This window comes from Chelonoidis abingdonii, chromosome 9 (assembly GCF_003597395.2).
Source record: "Chelonoidis abingdonii isolate Lonesome George chromosome 9, CheloAbing_2.0, whole genome shotgun sequence".
Taxonomy (NCBI): Eukaryota; Metazoa; Chordata; order Testudines; family Testudinidae; genus Chelonoidis; species Chelonoidis abingdonii.
Window position 1 is genome coordinate 86,685,212 of NC_133777.1, and position 23,775 is coordinate 86,708,986.

The window sequence follows — 23,775 nt, forward strand, 5'->3', positions numbered from 1 at the left end:
TCCAGGTGCCTTGATTAACCTGGAGCAACTGCCATTTGGTTACCATGGTCCTAGGGATTTGTTTAGCCTGGGGCTAACACACCTGTTTCTCAGTACTTTACTGTAGCCATCTGGCCTTGCCCCATCACAATGTACAGTTGGGATTATGTTTTCCAATGTGTGTTACTTTGCATTTATCAACATTGAATTTCATCTGCCATTCTGTTGCCCCATCACCCAGTTTTGTAGAATTCAGCTTGGGAGGAAGGCACAATTTTTTTTAAACAATGATTGTCATTCTCCTGCTGTCTTTAGATCCAGCCTGATGCTTTTCTGGAAAACTTGCTTTAGTCAAATAAGTTAGCAGGCTCAATGAAGGGTAACTGGGTGAAACTGTGGCTTCCAATATATATCAGAGGTTAAGGTAGATGATCTAAGGTCCTATCTGGCTATAAATGCTGTGGGGGAAAAGCAGCTAATATCTCTACTGAAATACAATCAAACCAAGATACTCAAAGCCAGGGAGAAACCTAGAATACCATAATATAAGTGTGTGAAATAAAACACAGCAGCAAAACAGGCTATTACAATTTTGGGCTACATACAAGGAAGCAACAGGTCCTAAGAAATAAGGTGCCAGTTTCCCTATATGGGGCTTTGGGGTGATCACAGCTGGGATATTACATAATATCTTATGTTTTTATACTCTCAGAAAGGAAGTAATGGGGGCCCTATCATTGTAGAGGTTAAAACTGGACTATACAAGATACTAGGAAATGTACTTGCACTGTCCATTGCTAGCAGCCTGGGTAATAAGAGGAATTGGAATTGTTCATTTATGAGCATAAATTAGACCTATGTAGTATTACTGAAACCAAGTAGACTTGTGTGATGGGAATGTTAAAATCACTATTTAGGAAGGACAGTGTAGGGGAGAGGGCACACTGTCAAAAATGGAAACACCTGTTTCGAGGTCACTGAAGCCAATGATATTGAATGCTTACAAATAAAACATAAGATGGGGTATTAGTAGGTATATGATGCAGACCACCACATTGCATTAAGGAGCAGGATGACCCTAGCTGGGACTTCCATCTGAGCAGCAGGATGGAAGTCTCATGCTACCAGTATTAAAATGTCCTTTACATTCCTAAAAATTACAGATGACAATTTTCTATCTCATGCAATGATGCACCCAGCACAGGAGAATTCTCTATTAGACCTCATGTTGACAGAGGAACTGATAAAATTTAGTGGTTACATAAGTGCAAATGACAACTTGCTCATACTATTTGCACATAATAAATGAAGTCCAAACCAGTAATATATAACTTGGCACTTTAAGAGAGCCAGTTTCACAAACCTGGGTACAATTATGAGACACATCAGCTGAGAGAATTTGCACAAAAAAGGGGGAATAAGCTGAACTTTACTAGATGCCCCCAAACCCACAATTGAGAAAAAAAAGACCACCAAAAACATGGCTTAGAAGGGAAGTGAAAGCAGTGATAAATTACAAATGGAAAAAAGGGGAAGTTGATAGAAATGAATATGAAGTAGAAGCTAGGAATTGTAGAAAATTGGTAAGGGAAACAAAAGAACACAAGAAGAACTATATGGCCAGCAGCGTTAAGGACAATAAAAAGGAACCTAAAAGTATATTAAGGAGGACAAAAAATCCTAAATGGTCTTTTGGTCCATTACTAGATGGACATGGTAGAATTGTCCCTGAAGAAAAAGAAGTGTTCAATATCGATATTTGTTCCATATTTGAGAAAAAGCCAGATGATGTAATCATATATGGTGATGAAATCCTGTCCATTCTAACAGTAACTCAGGAGTATATTATCTGCTTTAAGTAAGTCATTTTTAAATAAATAGGTCCAGATTATAAAACACACATAATTGCAAGTTAAGAGGGCTGAGGAGCTCTCTGGACCATTAATTTTGATTTTCATTAAGTCTTGGAACACTGGCGAGGTTCCACAGGACTGGAAGAAAGTAAATGAGCCAGTATTTATAAAGAGTAAATGGGATGACTTGATATTGATCCTGGTCAAAATAATGGAATGGTTGTTATGGAACTCCGTTAATAAAAATAATGAAGAGGGTAATATAATTAGTGCCAATAAACATGGGTTCATGGGAAACAGATCCTGTCAAACTAATTGGGTATGTTTTTTGAGATAACAGGTTTGGTTGATTTAAGTAGATTATATCAGCACTATGACCTTTTACTTCTGTAAGGCATTTGACTTGGTACTACACAACATTTTGATTAAAAACCTAAAGATACAAATCAACACTGCACACATTAAATGGATTAAAAACTGGTTAACTGCAAGGTCTTAGAATGTAACTGAACAGGGAATAATAAATCGAGCAGATGTGTTTCCAGTGGAGCTCTGCAGGAATCAGTTCTTAGCCCTACCCTGTTTAAAAATTTTATGAATGATTGTCCTAAAAGAAAAACTGAAAGTTTGTAGATGATAAAGACTGGGGAAGTGGTAAGTAAGGAAGAGGACAGATCACTGACAGTGATCTGAACATCTTGGTAAGCTGGATGCAAGCAAATAATAAGCATTTCAATATGATGAAATGCAGATGTAGACATCTAGGAACAAAGAACATAGACCCTATTTACATGATGGGAGACTCTACCCTGGGAAGCTGTGATTCTGAAAAAGATTTGGGGAGCATCTTGGATAAGCAGCTGAACACGAGCGCTCTGTGCGACACTGGGACGAAAACAGCTAATACAATCACTGAATAAATAAATGGGAATATTGAATAGGAGTAGAGAGATTATGTTACCCTTGTGTTTGGCACTAGTGCAACAGCTGCTGGAATACTGTGCCCAGTACTGGTGTCTATAATTCAAGGAGATTGAGCTCCTTCAGTCTTTCACTATAAGGCATATTTTTCAATCCTTTAACCTTTTTTAATGGCTCATCTCTGCACCCTCTCCAATTTGTCAATCTATTTAGCTCCTCAAACAGAAGGTTAGGGGGCGACTTGATTACAGGCTAAGTATACAGGAGAACAAAACTTTGATAATGGCCTCTTCAGTCTAGCAGACAGAGGTACAACAAGATCCAGTTGCAGGAAGCTGAAGCTAGATAAATTCAGACTAGAAATAAGGTAACTTAACAGTCAGGATCATTGACCACTAGAACAACATATCAAGGATTGTGGTGGCTTCTCCATCCCTGGAAGTTTTTAAATCAAAATTGGATGTTTTTCTAAAAGAGATGCTTCAGTTCAAACAAGAATTAGTTATGCAGGAGGTCACAGATGATCACAGTGGTCCCTTCTGACCTTCTCTATATGAATATGGGAAATGTTATTGGTATATCAAATCTATTCACAATGGAATATAAAACCCCTAGGGTATCTTGTGGAAAAGAACCAGAGAGCAAAATCTACTTACAGGTTTGAGCAGGATGAAGGATTGAGCCAACAGGTTACTTAAGAAGTGATCATGAGCCAATCGGATGCTCTCGAAATCCCGAGTGGAGTTTATCTGTAGCAGAAGCTGTGAGAACTGAGACTCCAGCACATCCACCTGATAGGCAGGTACAGAAATCTCATTAGTACCACTCTTCCTTACCTGCTGGGAGCAATTCCATCCCTACCTAGCCTCCTCAACCTGCCTGAAGAGCTGGAAAAATCTCAGGAGTGCCATACTTCAGACCAGTCTGAACCTTAATCTAGGATCTGTGATTTACTGGTAGAGCTTGTCAAAAATGGACCATTTTCTGCCCTCCCCCTAATCCTCCCTGCCCCAAAATTTCTAAAAACCAGTTTAAAGTTCTCTCACCTTTCAAACTGTTAAATATTTAATTAAATTCTCACCTACTTTTTTCCTACTGGCAAACCATGAAATATTGGATTCTAAAGCAGGGTTAGCAATTTATTTTTTTCAATCTTTTAGTTAATTATGTAACATTTAAAGAATTTCACAAAAAGTTAATTTGGCCCTTTGTAGCTCTCACCCAAATTCTGGAAGCCAACCTGCATCCCGTACTGTTGTCATTAGTCCCTGTGTTCACATGCAAGAGGCACTGAGACTGCCCAATTAAGCTAATTGGAGAAAATATCAGCTACAAGCTTGGGGAAATTAAATATTTTTTCAGTTTAACTATCACTTGAAGGGAGAATTTAATAATCATTTTCTTTTAAGGTTTGTGACACTTTTTATATAGTTAATATTCCACAAATAAAGTTTTTTGCACTTCAGAATCAGTTTGCTACTATCATTGTCTTGTTCACCTCTCATGCTTCTGCTTTCTTTGCACAGTGCCAATAACCTCACAAAAATCCTTGCAACTTGCAGTTTTCAAAGGGTAAAAATTTAACTTCTGTTTCAAGCTCAGATGTTTAGAGCAGTGGTTTTCAACCTTTTATCTTTTGCAGTCCCCTTAAAAATTTCAAATTGAGGTGCAGAACCTTTTGGAAAACTTAAACATAGTCTGTGGGTCCACAGAGAGGTTGAAAATCACTGTTCTATGGTAAAGACACTTCTGCAGACCCCTCAGACACAGTCTGCGGACCCCAGAGGTTCATGGACCACAGACTGAAAACTAGATTTACAGCATTGTTTCTAACAATGCTCAAAACAGCAACCACTGAACTCGCTGTGGCTGAATTTGAAGGCGAGAAAGGCAGGATGGTATCAGACACCACCTATGAACACTAGGTATCACTGGAAAGCTGGAATTCCTGTACAGCTTTCACTTACTGCTCTGCTGGCTCACGAGACCACAATCTTTAAGATGGTCCCTGGTCCCTCAGCTCAGTAATTAATAGCTCTTGCTTTGCACTTTTAAGTCTTTGTTCGCCCTGTCCACTCCACCATTCTCCCTACAAACTGCAGGCAAACTCCCCAGGAAAAGATAGTGTGTGGTATAATCTAAGTCTTGCTGTAGAAGATTTAGACGCCTGCTCAGTGCCTCCCCTTCATTTCCTTCTTCCTGTTTATCTGCCTAAATGGCACACCACATCCTCTTCTGCACCCCGACCTGCAGATAGTACTGAAGATTATCCACAAGGAAGGCCATGTGATCCCTCAGACGCCACTTGATGGCATCAGTTCTGTTGGACTTCAGGTGCTTGCGCTGCATCTGGAGAGCCCAGCAGTGCTGCAGCTCAGCCTGGACCCGCCGCACACTCAGCAGGTATTTGAATACAACGTTGTATCTGCAGCCAAGACAAATATCAACCATTCAAGAAAAAGAGAGGCTTTCTTGGAGCCCAAGTCCCACACCCGACAAAGGCTGGAACATGGACATGAGACAAAAAGGAGGAGAGCTGAACAGCAACATGCAGAATAGGTGGGGGCACGGCCCAGCCCTGTAAATAGAAATGTTTTTTGTCCTTAATGGTACTGAACTCAGGCTGTAGCCAATAATAATAAAAAAAAATCAGGTGCATCCAGGATACAGAGGTGAAATGTAAGCCTGCAACATATTTAGCTTAGTCAAACAAGGCCTCAGGCTTAGAAATAGATTGACATGAGTAGCTAACCGATGAGTAAGGCTGCAGGTTTGTCACAGATTCTGTGATCTCTGCAGAGGCCAGTGTGCCTGGCTCAGGGGCAGCCCCTGCATTAGATGCACCAGTCACTGCTGGGGCAGTCTCAAGCCACTGCTCCCCCCACACACCCTCCTGCAGCAGAGTTTGGGGGTGGGTGGGGGCACAGGATGGGGTGAGGAGGGCTCTGGGTGGCACTTACCTGGGGGGTTCCCCGGACTTGGCAACATCCCCCTCACTCAGCTGCTAGGCAGAGGTGTGGCACTGGCTTCACAGCTCCTATTGGCTGCAGTTCCTGGTCAATGGGAGCTGCTAGGGCAGTGCCTCCACCTGAGTAAGGGGGATGTCACCATCTCTGGGGAGCCCCCCAGGTAAGCACCACCCAGAGCCCTCTTCACCCCATCCCCTGCCCCTTCCCACACCCAAACTCTGCTGCTGGGGGGGAGAGAGGGGGAGAGAGGCACGGATCTAGGTAGGGAGCCTGCCATCCCCGCCAACCACTCCGCTCCAGCACCAGCGGGGGGTCCCAGGCCACGTGCCACTGCCCCCCCTTTCCCAGCACCCATGGGGCCCCCAGGAAGCCCCCCCCCCCAGTTTTATTCACTGGTATTTTTAGTAAGAGTCATGGACAGGTCAAGGAATGTGAATTTTTGTTTACTGTCCGTGACTTTTACTAAAAATACCAGTGACTAAAATGCAGCTTTACCCCTGAGTTACCTTGTCACAAGATGAAACACTCACAGGAACAGCAGTGTTAACTGCTGATATTTAGGAAATATATATTGCCATTTGCCAGTTAGAGTATTTGAGGGATTTTTGCAGACATAAGATGTCAGTAAAGTGCTAACCACAAGTTGTTATAGTGATTGAGTAATGTAAATGTTAATGGGTAGAAAAGGAACTAAAAAGTTAACCTATGGAAAATGGGGCATCCCAAATTTAATGGGGTATAGAAACAGATAAAATATAGATGAAACCCTCAAATGTATATGAACCCAAGTGGGCATCAACGTTACACATTATAAAAGCTGTATCTCAGCCTGTGTGCCTTGGGAGATGCCAAAACAAGACCCACTGGTGGTGGTGATGACAATGAAGATGAGGAGGAGGAGAAGGAGGAGATCACGACTGACACTCTAGGGTTCCCCAGCAGGAGATCTGATGCCAGTTACAGGGTTAAACACTTCACTCAACCTGCTGTTGTATTTCAGTGTTTGTGGGACTATTTAGCTGCTTAGTGGATTTATAATAAAGGGATTTGTGATAAATTGCAATAGTTTCTCATGTGCGCCTCAGGTCTCGCATTCTAATGATACTGGGAATAACCTTGATGCTGTAGCCACTCAGGAGACTGAACCTTTATCAACCAATTGATACACCTATCAAGCTACAGGGGTTTTCTGTTAGTGCTCTGCAGGAGTTTCACCATGAGGAGGAAGGAGTAGAGCTGTAGATGGACACATTTTTGAGGGAGAAGCAAATCTAGCAGTACCTTACCGCACTCGCCATGACATCAGCAACAAGTGGCCATAATGTAAGTAAGTTATAACAAATAATTTGGAGAGCAGACAAAGGCAATGAAGCTTTTTTCCTTCATTCAGCGTGAAGGATAGAGAATCACAGCATGCCTGTAACTTCAGAGGTGGGATGCCTACATGAACAGACAAGGATCGGGTACTCACTTCTCCAAGACAGCAGGAGTGAAGAGGATGTGCAATGGCCACTGCACTTTATAAGAGAGTCCCAGAGCTGCCCAACCAGACGTTGGGGCTTCACGGGGAGATAACTCCCGGGAAGGCCCTTCACGAGCTTGAGAAGCATCTGGAAAAGAATGGAGTTGCTGAACTATAACCCATGTATAGATTTTTAGTGGGGGGAGACAAATCTGAAAACAAACAAAGGAGGGAAGGACTGAATGAGGAGAGGCAGCAGCGGCAGGGCATCCAAAGGTACAATGTGGTGTGGGGGAAGGAGGAGAAACTTCTGAGTCATGAAGGCAAAAGAGGAGAGGGAGCTTACACAGTTAAGATTTCTTAATCCTAAAAGTCTGAAGTATGAATAGAAAGACTGAAGCAGGCCAGCACCACTATCCCCACCCTTAGCAAGCAGGCACAAGTCAATACCTTTATACTCCTTTCCATGATACTCAATGGTAAGGTGGAGCAAAGGAAGGAGGTTATCATCATCTAGCAACACCTTGTGAGCAGATTGCTGGAATGCAACATTGACATCTGATAGGGAAAGAACATGAATGTCAAAGAGAGCATCAAGGTACAACTGACAACCACAGAGTTGCTACGGGGCCAGAAGCTGAGAATTCTACTCAGTCCTTAGTAGCTCATGCTGGGACTCAAAGGCAATATTCTAAATTGCAACTAGTTCCCATCCCTCTCAATGATTTCCTGCCTCAGCTCTGGAACACTGACCTACCCTACCACATGGGATACTTGACAGAGTCACGAAGGGATGGCCAGTCTGTATGACATTCTACATTCTAGTTCAGCAACTGCATGTCATCATCTCTAAGTAGTAAAGGGGGTGCTTCTATATGCCAAGATGGCAGCTTCTCTCTCCCTATGCACTAATCCAAAGAAATGATCTGCTTGTGTTTGCAAAGTAATTTACCAAATGACTAGGCAATTGTTTGGTAAATGACCAATATAAGAGAAGGAAAAGTCCTTAGATCCCATTTAGCTGATCTTATTCCTTGGACAGTGCAGGATTGTTCTCTTCAGCACACTGCCACCTACATCTGCTTAGCTCTGATGTCATGGATACTATCCAGAGCAATGTTAAGACAGCTGCATGCTGCAGTGGGAAAATACAGGTTCATCCTTGGTGATTGCTCGAGTCTCACGCTTGAGCACAAGCACTAGCACACAATTGAACGAGTCTCACACTTGCTGTGCTGGGCAGGGCTCGCTGTCCTCTTGCCACAGGGGGCAGAGTGAGCAGGTCTTGGCAACTGAATGATGATTACTCACCATGTTCAGTTACAGCTGTGGGTGGGGTTTTTAACATGTGCTGTGCAGTGTCTATGAAGGCCTGGAACAATTCTCCTCTCCCCAATAGATAAAAATCCTTAATAATCTGTGAAGAAAAACATTTAAATTCAAAACTCTAAAGAACTGAACAGAAATTATAAAATCCCCACTTACCTTTCCTGGTTTATAGTATCTGCTTTCGTTACTGGACAGACTGCAGTTTGTACCATTTTCAAGAGCAGCTGTACAACCTGAATCTCCAGAGCAGGATTTCTGGTTTTGGGAAGAATCCATCTTATGTCCCAAAGGTCTGTGGTGTCTTGCCATCTCTCCAAGATGCAGATTGCAAAACACACACATGGATGAATCCTAGAGAATGACTTATACGGAAATGTGGTCTGGAAAAAATTACTTTAAGGTGAGTGCGCAACTGGTTGAAAGACCATACTTAAAGTAGTTATCAATAGTTTGCTGTCAAACTGGAAGGACATATCTACTGGGGTTCCACAGGGTTCAGTCCTGGTTCTGGAACTCTTCCATATTTTCATTAATGACTTGGATAATGGAGTGGAGTGTGGGGTTATAAAAGGTGCTGATGACACCAACCTGGGAGGGAGTGGAGACACTTTGGAGGACAGGATTACAAATCAATGACAAATGAGACAATTGTCTCAAATTAACAAAATGAAATTCAATAGAGACAAGTGCGAAGGAAAAATCAAATGCACAACTATGAAATGGAGAATAACTGGCTAGGTGGTAGTATTGCTAAAAAGAATCAGGTTATAATGCATCAAACTGAATATGAATCATCAATGTGATGCAGCTGTGAAAAAGGCTGATATTCTGGGGTGTATTAACGGGAGTGTTGTATGTGAAACATGGGAGATAATTGTCCTGCTCTTCTCAGCCCTGGTGAGGCCTCACCTGGAGCAGCGTGTCCAGTTCTTCGAGTGATTGCTCATATCCATTCCAGTTAGGTGTGCGCGCGCCGCGTGCACGTTCGTCGGAAGACTTTTACCCTAGCAACACTCAGTGGGTCAGCAGGGCGCCCCCTGGAGTGGCGCCACTATGGTGCCGGATATATACCCCTGCCGACCCAGCCACCCTTCAATTCCTTCTTACCGCCCGTGTCGGTCGTTGGAACAGTGGAGCGCAGCTTAGCTGACCTCCGCTTCCCTAGCTACTCGTAGTTCTTGTGTATTAGAGTTATAATCTTCTGTATACGTTTTTCTTCAATAGTTAGTTTAATATAGTTAGCGGGGTTCGGGGAGTGCCCCTTTCCTGCAACCGGTGCCGGAGCCTATGCCTGGCTCACCCGGTTCTCGGTCCGTGCTTGGCTGGCCTCCGCCATGCTGACAGGAGATTCACAACGCCTCCTGTTTTACGGTGCCTCGGGGGATTGCATTTCGCGATAAGGTGCCCCATTTGCACGGCGTTTAAGCAAACAACATGGAGGGCACTTTCATTTCCCTCACCTTCGCAAGCGCGGCTACTGGCGGCAGAAGCCTCTTGCACCGACCCGCTGGCACGGCCTTGCCGGCACCGACAGTCGATCTCGCACCGCTCCATCTCTCTGCGGTGAGGAAGCCCTGACCCTCCGCCATGCTGACAGCGTTCTCCTCTGAGGCACTTGCCATGAGCTCTCCCGTCCACCCGGGCACCGGTGGTTGAGCTCCCTGCTCCTGCTGCTTCTGTGCCAACTGGTTGCCGGGCCCGCGATGCGTGAGTCATCTAAGTCGGCATCACATGCTCCATAACATGCACCGACACCTGCCGCAGCACTGAAACTTCGGTCACTGTCGATTTCCCGTACCCAACAAGGGCGTCGAATCCGGTGCCTGTGTTGTCCCGGCACGCGCCGTGGTTGATCTTCCTGCCTCTGCTGGCTTCCGTTGCCCTGCACCCAGCCAGTGAGCTCGTCTAAGTCGGATCGCCCGCAACGACTCCTGCCCACGACCGGCTAGTCTACCACCCTCGATCCCGGTCCCATCAAGGGACGTCATCCGGTGCCTGACTGCTCCCCGGCATGCGCTTTGGTGAGCTTCGCTCCTGCTGCTTCCTGCCTACGGGCACCGCAGCCAGAGAGTCATCTAATCGTGATCGCCCGGCACTCGACAGCGTCGGGGCACCGTCGATTCCCGGGTCCACAAGGCCGTCGACACGTGCCTAACTGCTCCCGGCACGCGCCGTGTTGGAGCTTCTCTGCTCTGCTGCTTCCGTGACAACGGCACCGCAGCCAGAGAGCTCATCTCAGTTGGATCGCCCGGCACCAACACCTACCGAGGCACCGACGACGCCGGCACTGTTGATCCCGGTCCCACAAGGGCCGTCGAATCCAGTGCCTGACTGGTCCCCGGCGCAGGCCGTGGTCGAGCTCCCTGCTCCTACTGCTTCCGTGCAATCTGCACTGCGGACAGAGAGCTTGTCTAAGCCGGATCGCCTGGCACCGACCTACCAACACACTGGTACGGTCAGCTCCGTCGATACCTATCCCACGTGGACATTAGAATCCAGTGCCTGACAGCTCCCTGGTACGCATTGTGGTCGAGCTTCCTGTTCCCTCCACGCCGGAGGCATCCCCAATGGTGAGGATTTTCATTGCCATGACAGAGTAGATGCTGTCTGAACCCCCGGCACCGCCGGTGCAGGTAATAGTCTCTTGGCAAGCCTCCTGGATGCGTCGGCACTCCCATCCTCAGCACTGGTTGCACTCGCCGCACCGGTCGGTGTCCCGTTCACCGACCCAATAATCTCGGCACCGTTCTGGCTCCCATCACCGCTACAGGCGCTGTGACTGCCGTACCGCTCCCGACCTCGAGATCTCGGTCGACCTCCCGGTACCGCTGTAGTAGGAGGTCCGGATCTCGTTTCCAGGTACCGGTGCGCCTTCCGGTACCGGTCCTAGGTGCCAAGTTGGGCAAGGTCTGGTAGAGTCAGACTCTGGCCATGATTTTTCAGCATCTCCATGGCCATCTGGTCACGCACCTGTCTTCCCACGCGGGCAGCTCTTATGCTCAGGACCGTGATTCTGGTGTGCCCACGACACCCTAAGGGTCATCAGGACCTTCCATAAAGGGTAGCGCTCAATGTGGACCTCCAGGTGCAGGAGGTCCCGGAGGAACAGAACCCGGTAGTGGATATTCTATCGGCGGTTGCCCCACTAGAGGGGCCCTACCCGTTTATTCGGACCATCCAGGCGATTGCCGATACTCTCTGGAGGGTTCGAGTACTTGCTTGTCCGTCCTCCTCCCTGCTCACTGGTCATTCAGTTGGTTAAGAACAGGGAACGGGATGGCCAGCAGGCACCAGCCCCGAAATCGTAGGGCTAGGCGATACCCTACTCACTCGCAAGGTGCTCTGCAGGCCTTATAACCCTGCTGCAATCAATCAGCCCTGCTTTAGTCCCTTTTAACCGTAACACCTCGATGGCGATAGTACAATTATGGAGCTTCCATCAAGACTCCCGCCAAGACTCACTCCCCCTTGAAGAAGGAACAAGGCCAGAGCTTCCCTCCACCTCTACCATAGGAGCATCTCATGAGTCAGGTTTGAAATCTCGGCCTTCACGACTACCAGTGTTAGCAAAGGCCTCTTGCGTAATCAACCCCAGACGGCAAGCTGAAGACAACAGGTCCTCATGCGATCTCTTCGCGTGCATACGCCAACTCCTACTGCAGGCCCTCGGTCCCCACACACCACCACACTCTCTTGCCTACCCACAGAAGGCTTTGGCAGACGGCACGCTGAGGTCTGACACGACCATCAGGACCCGAGAGGCCAAATCTAGTCCTTTGCAATCGCTACGGGCCAAAGCAATCTCGAAGGCATGCCCGAGTGCGACCGTTACAGGCTATCCCACTCCTACTTCTCTTGGCGTGGTCCCAGTAACTTCAGTCCGCTGTCTTCTACACATGGTGGAGCATGTGGACACCTCCGCTTTGTTCCAACCTGTCCTCTTCAGGACTCCTCTCGCGCAATTCCTCTTACAAGAGTGCAGAGCCGATGGATGGAGGGGCAAAGGGTTACTTCCTTATTCCCTAACCCAACCGTACTAGGTCTCAGACCGTGTCCTAGACCACAAGAATTCAAACCAGCTTCGTATAAGGTTGAAGTTCCGCATGTCTTATCCCTGGAACCATTCCTGTCCTTGGATCCTGGAGTCTGGTATGCCCGCCTGATATGAGACGTTACTTCACAAGCCATCTTCCCTTGCACAGGAGATACCTCCACTTTCTAGCCAACCGTCGTACTTCCAGTTACCGGTCTTCTTTTTTGGCCTTTCACCAGCCCCACAGGCATTTCCCCAAGTGCGGCGCTAGCGCCCCCACTCCACCGATGTCGCAGATCGTTCTGTATTCGGACGATTGGCTCATCTGGGGAGCTCCAAGACCAAGTCATCGCATGTGGGCATCGTCGGGACCTTTCACACGTCTAGGCTGGATGCTCACTATGAGACATCCTCTTCTGTTCCCACGCGGGGTAGACTTCCAAGGAGCTATCCTGGACTCCGAGCGAGCTGATCTGCTACCACAGCCCGTTTTCAGGCGATTGGCACTGATATCCGAAGTCTGCAAACTTCCACCCGGGACAGGGGCCCTATGGTCACGAAGCCACCATTCCCTCGAGCACCTTAGACTCCCTAGACCGTGGCTCCCCTCCCTGATGTGGCAGGGATGCTGCTCCATCCGCATGACGGCAGTCCACCTGGCGTGCCAGGGATTCCGCAGCAGCTGCAGCCGTGATGACTCTATGTTACGGCCAGCACAACGGCCATGTGCTCCATGAAGAACCTGGAAACATGCCCTCCTCCTTTGTCAGGAGGCCATCCATCTCTGCACTTTTGCATAGCCCACCGATAATTCTGGTAGCATCCTTTCTCCAGGCATTCGGAACGCCTTGATGCTTCAACTCGCAGCTATTCCTGTCTCATGATGGTCGCCCTGCCCAGTTTGCTGCATCTTGTTGCCGGATATGGTTCTTCCCCACATATGGACCTGTTTGTACCGCATGAACAGGAAATGTCCGCGGTTCTGCTCCTACCAAGGTCTCTCCCGGGACCGATCTCGGACGCTGTCCTCAGGCATAGAAGGGCCAACACGCTCCCCCGGCTCATTGGGTCCTGCTCAAACTTTGCAGGGGCAGGGTGCGCATCATCCATGGTCACTCCAGCGTGGTCCAGGCAGCACTGATACGCCACATTGCTCGCCTGTCCATAGCCAACCCAATTACCCTGCCACTCCACCCACACCTCATACCTCAGGACCACGGCAGACTTCGCCACTTACCTGCAGTCTCTTCACCTCACGGTTTGGCTGCTGCGTGACTACGGAATAGCAGAGCCTTCCACCTGATTAACGTACCTTGCCAGGTGGAAGCTTTCTTCTACAGGTGCGAAACGCTTAATCTCACTTCTGCTGAGGTCTCGACTCCCTCTATTTTGGACTACCTTCTGGCTACAGCAGCAGGCCTAGCGGTGTCATCGCTGAGGTTCACTTGGCAGCCATCTTTACCTTCCTCCCAGCTGCGTGATCGTGCTGTGCTATGGTTTCGAGGTTCCTCAAAGGCTTGGACGCTTGCATCCTTAGGTGCACCGCCCAGCCCCAACCTGGGACCTCAACATTTTTTAACCAGACTTAGTCTTCCACCATTCGAGCCGTTAGCATCCTGCTCGTTGCTTACCTGTCTTGAAGACACTTTCCTCGTAGCCATACATCAGACAGACGAGTTCCTTGCTGAGGGCTCTTACGTGGTCACCATGCACTATTTTTCCCAAAGCAAGGTGCAGTTACGTCCTCACGCGGCTTTCCTCCCTAGTGGTATCTGCCTTTCCTGTTTTCCACACTCAATGCGATGGGGACACCAGTTGCACTCTCTGGACATCTGTACAGCGCTCGCAGTTATGTTGGTGGACAAAACCGTTTCCTACACCGCCCAACTCTCGGTCGTGGTAGCAGACCGAAGGAAAAGCCTACCTGTTTTCCTCTCAGAGATCTCATTTTGGTATAACGTGCACCCACACTTGTTATGATTTGGCTCACTTTCCCCAAGCCACATCACTATGCATTCTACCAGGGCTCAGACTTTGTCTGCCGCCTGCTGACTCGTGTACCTACGCACGAGATCTCTCGCAGCTCCATGCTTGTCCATACCTTTGCTTCGCATTATGCTCTGGTTTAACAGTCAAGGGATGCTGCAGCCTCTGGCTCACGCTTTTGCATTTGCAGTATCTCACATCCGACCCCACCGCCTACATAAGGCTTGGAATCACCTAACTGAATGGATATGAGCATCACTCGAAGAAAAAAGATGGTTACTCACCTTTGTAACTGTTGTTCTTCGAGATGTGTTGCTCATATCCATTCCACACCCGCCCTCCTTCCCCACTGTCGGAGTACGCAGCAAGAAGGAAACTGAAGGGCGGCTGGGTCGGCAGGGTATATATCCGGCACCATAGCGGCGCCACTCCAGGGGGCGCCCTGCCGACCCACCGAGTGTTGCTAGGTGAAAAGTCTTCCACGAACGTGGCACCGGCGCACGCACACTAACTGGAATGGATATGAGCAACACATCTCGAAGAACAACAGTTACAAAGGTGAGTAACCGTCTTTCTGGAGCCACACTTTAGGAAAGATGTGGAAAAATTGGAGAGAGGCTAGCAGATAGCAACAAAATGATCAGGTTTCAACCATTATCCGTGAATAGAGCCCTGTCAAATTCACAGTCCATTTTGGTCAATTTCACAGTCATAGGATTTAAAAAAATCAAATTTCATATTTCAGTTATTTAAATCTGAAATTTCATGGTATCTAATTGTAGAGTCCTTACCCAGAAAGAGTGTGTGTGTGTGGGAAGTTTGCAAGGTTATTTTGTGTGTGGGTGTGGTGGGGAGGGTTGCAGTACTGCTACCCTTACTTCTGCACTGCTGCTGGTGTAGTGCTGCCTTCAGAGATGGGCAGCTGGAGAGTGGCGACTATTGCCGGGAGCCCAGCTCTGATGCAGTGCAGAAGTAAGTGGCAATACAACAACCCCCCCCCCGCCCTAAAATAACCCTGTTACTCCCCTACAACTCCCTTTTGGGTCAGGAACCCAATTTGAAAAACGCTGGTTTCCCTCATGAAATCCGTATAGCATAGGGTAAAAGTACACAAAAGACCAGATTTCACGGTCCATGATGTGAGAGAAGGTTAAAAAAAACTGGGCAAATTTAGTCTTGAGAAAAGAAGATATGGTGTAGTGGGAAGCAGTCTTCAAATACACGAGGGGCTGCTTATAAAGAGGATGGTGATCAATTGTTCTTCATGTCAACTGAAGGTAGGACAAGTAGTAATGGCCTTAACCTGAAGCAAGGGAGATTTAGGCTAAATATTAGGAAAATCCTTCTAAGCATAATGGTAGTTAAATTCTGGAACAGGTTTCAAAGGGAAGTTGTGGAATTCCCATCATTGGAGGTTTTTAAGAACAGGGTACCAGCAGTTCTCAAACTGTGGGTAGGGACTCCAAAGTGGGTCACGACCCTGTTTTAATGGGGTCATGAGGGCTGGCATTAAACTTGCTGTGGCCCACGACTAAAGCCGAAGCCTGAGCCCCACCACTGTGGGTGGCGGGCTCAGGTTACAGGTCCTCCCACACCTGAAGCCTTTGAGTTACAGCTTTGGACTCCCAGCCAGGGCGATGGGGCTCGGATGGGTGGCTCAGGCTTCAGCCCCCCACTCCTGGGGTCATGTAGTGATTTTTGTTGTCAGAAGGGGATCACCGTGCAATGAAGTTTGAGAACTCCTGGGTTAGACAAATACCATCTGTCAGGAATGGTCTAGGTTTACTCGGTCCTGCCTCAGTTCACGGGACTGGGCTTGATGACTTTGAGCTCCCTCCCAGCCCTACATTTCTCTGATTCTGTCGTAGACCCTGAAAGATCATGCCATGTGCTCCCATTTTTAGGATATAGGAAGGGAGAACAGCTTTGTCCAATGGAGGCAAACACAGAAAATGAGTGCTGACATTGGATAGGAAAGAACTAATTTAAAAATCTCTCAATTTCAGCTTTTTCAGAGAAAGAGTTGTATTACCTTTAGTTGTCCTAGTAAATCTGATTCTTCTACCATCAGCTTCCATAGGTGCTAAGGAGAAACCAGAACATGCTCAGCGGAATCCAGCAATCCAAACTCAGTATTCTTAACTGAACCCACTCAATCATAACATTAGCTACCACACTCAGGATACCACGATGATGAGCATAGTTTAAAAAAAAAAGTCTACATATAACTGAATCCATCCAATACTAGGGCAGAATAGGAAGAGGGAGCATCTGTTTGCTGGCAGCCCATGTTACTAATTAATGAACCCTCTAACTCACACCAGCATGATTACTTCTGGCAGTAAACTGCAACCAGGATTTCTTAAGTATCAGTCAAATACAAGCAGCTATTATAACAAATTATAATGGAGTCAAACTCTGTTACCAAACCAACTCCATCCCTTCTTCCAGGAAATGCTTTATTCCAATTCACTTCCCTCAGGGGGATGGCTTGGGTAAATGGGCAGGACTAACATTATTCCTTTGAGGTTCCCATTGATATGGGCTCGGTTGACAAGTTTTATAATTAACAGACAAAACTTCAATAAAGTTGCTTCTTAGGGTGTTTTGGACTTTAACTCTCCTTGATATGTATATTTTAACTAAGTATTTAAAAGTATGGAAATGAAAAAATAAAGGAGGGTAGGTAAATGTTCAAATACTCACTTTTAATATAATCTTGTAAATAAATGAGTACAGTATCATAATCTACATTCAAACAAACATCCTCCAGCATTCTCTCGTCTCTCTCAGTACAATTTTAGAAGTCAAAAACCTTTGATGTCTGTGGACACATTAACGCTTTTTTTCCTCTCACAGCAAATAAGCAATAGTTGTCCGTTAATTTCCTTGTCTCACTAAAAATTGACGCAACATGAAGCTCAGGAACCCTGTAAAGTCTCCAGCTCCACTGCCTGGTCCTTCCATGCCTGTTCCCCTCATGAGCTCTGGTGTGTCCCACCTTCCCCAGCAGCTCACTTGCTCTGCAGGTTCTGACACACCCTGTCTTCTAGAACCAAGGAGCTCTCCAGAGGCTCATGCTTCTGTCCCTAGCTATCCTTGGGGTCTAGTCAGGATTCCCTCAAGCACATTCCCTCCCAAAAGACTTGGTCCATGTGGTATTTCTAAGCTGCAAAGGGAGAGGCACAGGGTTCCAAGGTGTTTAAGCCCCTGGTAGGAGTTGTGGATCCAGGACCCCCGACGTTGGATTACCTCAGCAACGGTGCTCCGAATCCAGTCAACCACAGCCTCAAAGTCCACCAGACTAAAGAGTGGCTGCTGCTTGAGGCGGTGTAGCTCTGCAGCAAAAGTGTCTTCCTGGTTCTTCAGGATGGAGCCTACCCAGAAAAAAAGAGCATCTGAAATGAAGTAAAACAGCACGAAAAAGCAAGACACTTTCCAGGTAAGCTATTAACATCTGTTCAGCAGCCTTTGCCTGGGAAGGCTGTATGTGTGGATTGCTAGGAACATTGTGCCAGCCCTTCATGCCCAAAGTCACTTACTCATTGGACAATAAATACTACTTACCTATAGCTCTAGGCCATCTGGTAAATGGAATATTTCCAGACAGCCTACAGAGCTGCCTGTCACAATAGGAAAGCATCTGTCACTCTGCAAGCAATGACGTTTCCTGCTAGTTCCATCCCAATCCAGGACTCAGATCAGATTTTTTGACCAACTAAACTAAAAACCAAACCCCTCTCTTACTGTCTTTGGCCTTGTCTACACAAGAACACTGAATGAAGCACCAACAATCAAGTGCATTCTCACTAGTCACCCTCACCTGGTCTAAGGTTTGCCTTTGTGTCTACATTGCACCCCCCGACCCAAAACCAGATGCAGGCTGATCTTGGCCGGCACAGCTGTGACAACTGCCTCAGCTGGCAAACCTCCTTAGTTTGCTGGCCGCAAGTCCCATTCTGATCCTCCCACCACACCATACCCTCTTTTGGAATGGCCCCCCACAGAATCTCCCTTACCTAGGAATGGACTCTGATCCTACCACCCCTTCTCCCCCACCCATACTCTCGAACGTGCCCTGCCCCACCAGTAATAAACCCCCTGCTTCAGCTGCACCACACCTCAGCTGGCGAGACACTGATGGTTCACCAGCTAGTATTCACTCTGATGAACAGCAGGTGGATCATCAGAGCAGGAATACCAGGCGGTGATCTATGGATGGACTGCTGGATGGGGTTGAGGGAGAGGTGGTAGCTGCACTCCTCACCACCTCTCAGCTACCAGCTCCACGCCACCTATTACTGTACCTGCTAGTGGCAAACACTCTTGTGCTGGCAAACTAGTGTGTGTGTCAGCTGACTCACTGGCTGAGGAATAGTTCAGATGGAACAGAGGGGCATAAGCGAGGGAGATACCATGCAGGGGGTGTGGCAGCGTACACTCCCAGTGGGATCGCCACAAAGACCTCTGAGCCAAAGGTGGGAGGCTCTCCAGGAAGGATGCTTGATGGGGGTCCACTTCTGGTGAAGAGGAAATATTAAGGGAGGCTGAAGTGAGGTGGGGGGCAGCAGGAAGGAGGCATTCAGGAAGTCTGCCAGCAAAGGATCTGTTGATTTTGATAGTGCACAGATTTTACTGCATCCACAAAGTCAACTGTGCTACAAAGTTTCAGGGGTAACTATTGCCTCCCCAACAATTGTCTGAAAAACTTTTGCATGTGGTCGTAATAGCTATGAAGTCGTTTGTCCAGGGTGGGGGATGGACACATGCCAACTGCTGTCCCTGTATTGGCATCTGTGCACGACACCAAAGCTGAGAGAGCAGGGCTGAGTGAAAATCTGAATGGAGCTCTGTGGCAGGTCTCAGAGAGGAAAGCATTCATCACATCAACTCTGAGAGCTTGCCTCGTCTCATAGAACTGGTTTCTACACAATAAGGTGCTAGAACAGAGTTTATATCACTAATGAGATTGGATACGGATAGTTGCTCTAAGCCTCTTTATATCCAACTTGTGCCATGTCGCTTCTGCTGGAAAGTTGTGAGATTTGGGGATGGGAAGGAAAGACGACTAGGGAACTGGATGAGATGGAATTTGGGCATTCTTTTGGCAGGATCTTTGGTCTGGATATAGACAAGCTTTTCTCTATGAAACACTGAAGGGTAGATCAGCCAGAAATAGCTGAATACACACTCTTGGCTGCTGTGATAACCACGACTTTAAGAGCTAAATGGGAGGGAGTACAAACTTCCATGGCTTCAAAGCATGGCTTGTACGTCCAAAGAAAGTGCTGGTTCTTGCACTGGGGTCGGACCAACTATTTAAAACTCTTCTCAGCTGGGTCCAGACAAACCAAAGATCATAGTATTGAGAGATGTATGACACAACTCTTTTAAAAGTACTCTGCAGTTAAAATGAACAAAGACCACGGGGCAACCAAGTTCTGGCAAGGAGCCAAGTAAACAAGCTGACAGGGCACTTGTTTCCTACCTTTTCTGGTCAAGTTCACATTTTGATTCTCAAACATCTGTACCGATTCTCCCACAAAGAGGATTTTCTCAGCAACCCGCACAGGAATGTATGATGGTAACATTTCCACTCGCAAAGAAAACTGTTTCAGAGATGGTGCTAACATGTTCTCCTCCTCAATCAGGCGCTGTCACAACCCCCAAGGAGATGAATGGGGAAACAGTAGTAACACAAGGCCAGGCAGAAAGAGGGATTGGGGGGAATAGACAGAAAGAAAGGTGCATCGGACAGAAAAACAAGAGAGGAAAACCAATGTAAATAAAGTGGGAAAAAAGGCAAATCCACCCTACATTATTCAGATACAGCTAAGTCTAACTGATTCCAGTGATATTTTAGCCTGCTTCTAATCTATGCCAGCAGCCTCTCACCCCCTGAGTAATATGTTTCCTTGATAGTTGTATATGAAAGGCTTTTTTGAAAATATAGTGCTATATTAACTCGTTCTATTTTATCCAGTATTCTGTTAACACATACAGAAATTCTGTAAAGTAGAAATGCATAATTTTCCTTAACAGAGCAGTGCTACTTTGTCCTTATGTTAATCTAGATATTTCATAACTCTCTAATCAGTATTTCAACCAGCTGTCTTGGTACTGATGAGTAAGGTTCATTGGTCCATAATCCAAGGATCACCTCAGTACCATTTTTAAAGAGCTAAATTGTTAGTCTCTGGTTCTCCAATGTAATAGCTGATTTCAGGAAGTATTTACATATTTTTGTTAACAGTTCAGCCACTCTGTTCTCAAGTCCCTCCAGCACTCTTAGATGAAGACTGCTCAGTCCTGCTGACTTGTTCTTAATTTATCAGTTCTTTCTAATACCTCCCTCCTGTGCTGATACCTCAATCTGAGGGTGCCTCATTTTTATTATTTGAAAAAAAGTAGCCCTCAGGCAGAAATCTCAATGTCTGTGGTGAAGACTGAGGAAAAGATATCATTAGGCATCTCTGCAGTCTTTATTCTCCTTAACAGCCCTTTCACCGCCTCGGGATTATGCAGATTTACCAATTCTGTCAGACTTCCTGTATAATATACTGAAATAATTGTCTTTGGCTAAATCCCTCTTAGGTCCGTCCATCTGTGTGTACACTACGCTAAGTGTGGTTTGGTCCCCCTCTAGTCTCCCACTAGTGGCTGGATCAACTAGAACTTTGACTCTGCTACTGCTTCTAAGCAATCCCCATACACACCACGCTTTGGTAACAATGCCCCAGTCAAGCCCTCTGAATGGAATCTGGGAATGCTGGATCTTAAAACAGAGGCCTCTACTATTTGAGCTAAAGGACCAAGTTCATTACGTTGAATTCAGTACCACACTCAAACCTTGCTGGTCTAACTGCTAGAGAAGGACAAAGAGCCATACTGTGCTAGGTTGCATAACAGTACACTTTACTTGCTGTATTCAGTGTTTGTGCACAAGCGAAGATGATGATGTGGAAAAATTCTATCAGGAGCTTGAGGAAACCCTCGCTCAAAAATCCATATATACAATTGTGAAGGGAGACTTCAATGCCACGGTCGGAAAGGGAAAGATGACGAAAAGTTCACTGGAAGTTATGACATCAGCGAATGGAATCCATGAGGAGAGCGCTTGGCAACTCTGGCGAAGACTAAAGAAATGTTCATTGATAATACCTGGTTTAAAAAGGCTAAGAGGAGGTGGACGTGGATCGCACCCAATACAAAGAATAAGAACGAGATCGACTATATTCTGATTGATCAGCGGCGCATCGTACAAGACATTTCAGTAGTGCCATCATTCAACACCGGTGGTGACCATCGCTTGCTCAGAGCGAGGCTCAACTTCAACAAAAAAGGTGGAAAAGAAAGCGCTACAGATGGCAAATCAGAGACTGCAGCCGAAAATATTCAAGGCAATCCCAAAAGCAAACATTTCCAAAGAAGACTGGAGCCTCATAGATAGCAAAGTTTCTGTAGTCCTCATTGCAATTGATAATTTAAGGCAATGCATGAAATTAGCCTAGAAAGAAAGACCAAAAAGAGCAAAGAGAAGAATCTCAGAGGAAACAAGGAACTTGTTAGAGAAGCGGGAGGAATATGAAGCGAAATGATGGCGACAAACTTAAGTACTCCCTCATCTGCAAGCTGATAAGAAAACTGAAGGAGGACTTTGAGAAGTATTGAAATGAAAGGCTCTTAAAGACGGCTGAAGATTGCAGAAGCCTCAAAAAATGCAAATGGGAATTGACGCTGAACAGGTTGACAATAATGGTGCTGAAGAACAAGGACAGAAAAGCAGTAATTGACAGAACAGGGATGGAAACAGTCTCCAAAGATTTCTACACTGAACGGTTCGCGTCTCATATAAATGTCACGCTACCAACACTTTGAGACCAACGAGCGCATACTCCCCATCCTCATCAGCAAAGTTTGGCATACTGTTTATCAAATGAAGAAAGGAAAAGCTCCAGGAAAAGACAGGCTTACAACTGAGATAAGAGCAAAAGGCCAAGACCTCTGGTAAACCCTTGCTCAAAGGTTTAGTCTTACTTGGAAATGCAAAAATACCCTCTAGCTGGAAAAAGTCCAACATCATTTTGCTGTACAAGAAAAGTGATCGCAAAGATCTGAAGAACTATTGTCCAATATGCATCCGAAGGTGCTGAGGGAACTGGCTGATGTGATTGCAGAGCCATTGGCCATAATATGTGAAAACTCATGGCGACTGGGGGAGGTCCCAGATGACTGGAAAAAGGCAAATATAGTGCCCATCTTTAAAAAAGAGAAGGAGGAGAACCCAGGGAACTACCGACCGGTCACAGCCTCACCTCAGTCCCTGGAAAAATCATGGAGCAGGTCCTCAAGGAAACCATTTTGAAGCACTTGGAGGAGAGGAAGTTGATCAGGAACAGTCAACATGGATTCACCAAGGGCAAATCATACTTGACCAACCTGATTGGCTCCGTAGATAAGGGAAAAGCAATGGACATGATATCTTGACTTTAGCAAAGCTTTTGATATGGTCTCTGACAGTATTCTTGACAGCAAGTTAAAGTCTGGATTGGATGAATGGACTATAAGGTGGATAGAATGCTGGCTAGATTGTCAGGCTCAGTGGGCAGTGATCAACAGCTCGATGTCTAGTTGGCAGCCGGTATCAAGCGGAGTGCCCTGGGGACTGGTCCTAGGGCCGGTTTTGTTCAATATCTTTATTAATGATCTGGATAATGGGATGGATTGCAGCCTCAGTAAGTTCGCAGACGTCACTAAGCTGGGGGGAGAGGTAGATACGCGGGAGGGTAGGGATACGGTTCAGAGTGACCTAAACAAATTGGAGAATTGGGCCAAAAGAAATCTGATGAGATTGAACAAGGACAAGTGCAGAGTCCTGCACTTAGGACAGAATCATCTCATGCACCACTACAGGGTCGGGACCGACTGGCTAAGCAGTTCTGCAGAAAAGGACCTGGGGATTGCAGTGGATGAAAATCTGGATATGAGCCAGCAGTGTCCCCTTGTTGCCAAGAAGGCTAACAGCATATTGGGCTGCATTAGTAGGAGCACTGCCAGCTGATCGAGGGATGGCTAACCTAGTGAGGAGGACTTTAAACTAGGTTCAACGGGGACAGAGGAGCAAAGCCCACAGGTAAGTGGGGAATATGGAGACCTGGGAGATGGATTGGAAACAAGAGGGAGCGTGGGCTATAATGGCAGAGAGAAAGGAGGGTCAGGGCAAAACTGGGAGGCAAGATCAAA

General features: G+C 46.6%; 1 protein-coding gene across 3 annotated transcripts in view; it reads right to left on the minus strand.

The window, feature by feature from the left end:
• TUBGCP4 (tubulin gamma complex component 4) overlaps positions 1–23,775 on the minus strand; it is a 54,999-nt gene that overhangs the window by 4,064 nt on the left and 27,160 nt on the right. For all 3 annotated transcript variants that reach the window (XM_075069780.1, XM_032768623.2, XM_032768622.2), the window contains 8 exons: positions 20,021–20,186; positions 17,785–17,909; positions 16,565–16,615; positions 8,496–8,601; positions 7,635–7,742; positions 7,194–7,332; positions 5,001–5,178; positions 3,410–3,544 (listed from right to left, as the gene is read on the minus strand). In XM_075069780.1, coding sequence (XP_074925881.1) covers positions 3,410–3,544; positions 5,001–5,178; positions 7,194–7,332; positions 7,635–7,742; positions 8,496–8,601; positions 16,565–16,615; positions 17,785–17,909; positions 20,021–20,186 — 1,008 coding nt within the window. The remainder of the gene's footprint in view (positions 1–3,409; positions 3,545–5,000; positions 5,179–7,193; positions 7,333–7,634; positions 7,743–8,495; positions 8,602–16,564; positions 16,616–17,784; positions 17,910–20,020; positions 20,187–23,775) is intronic.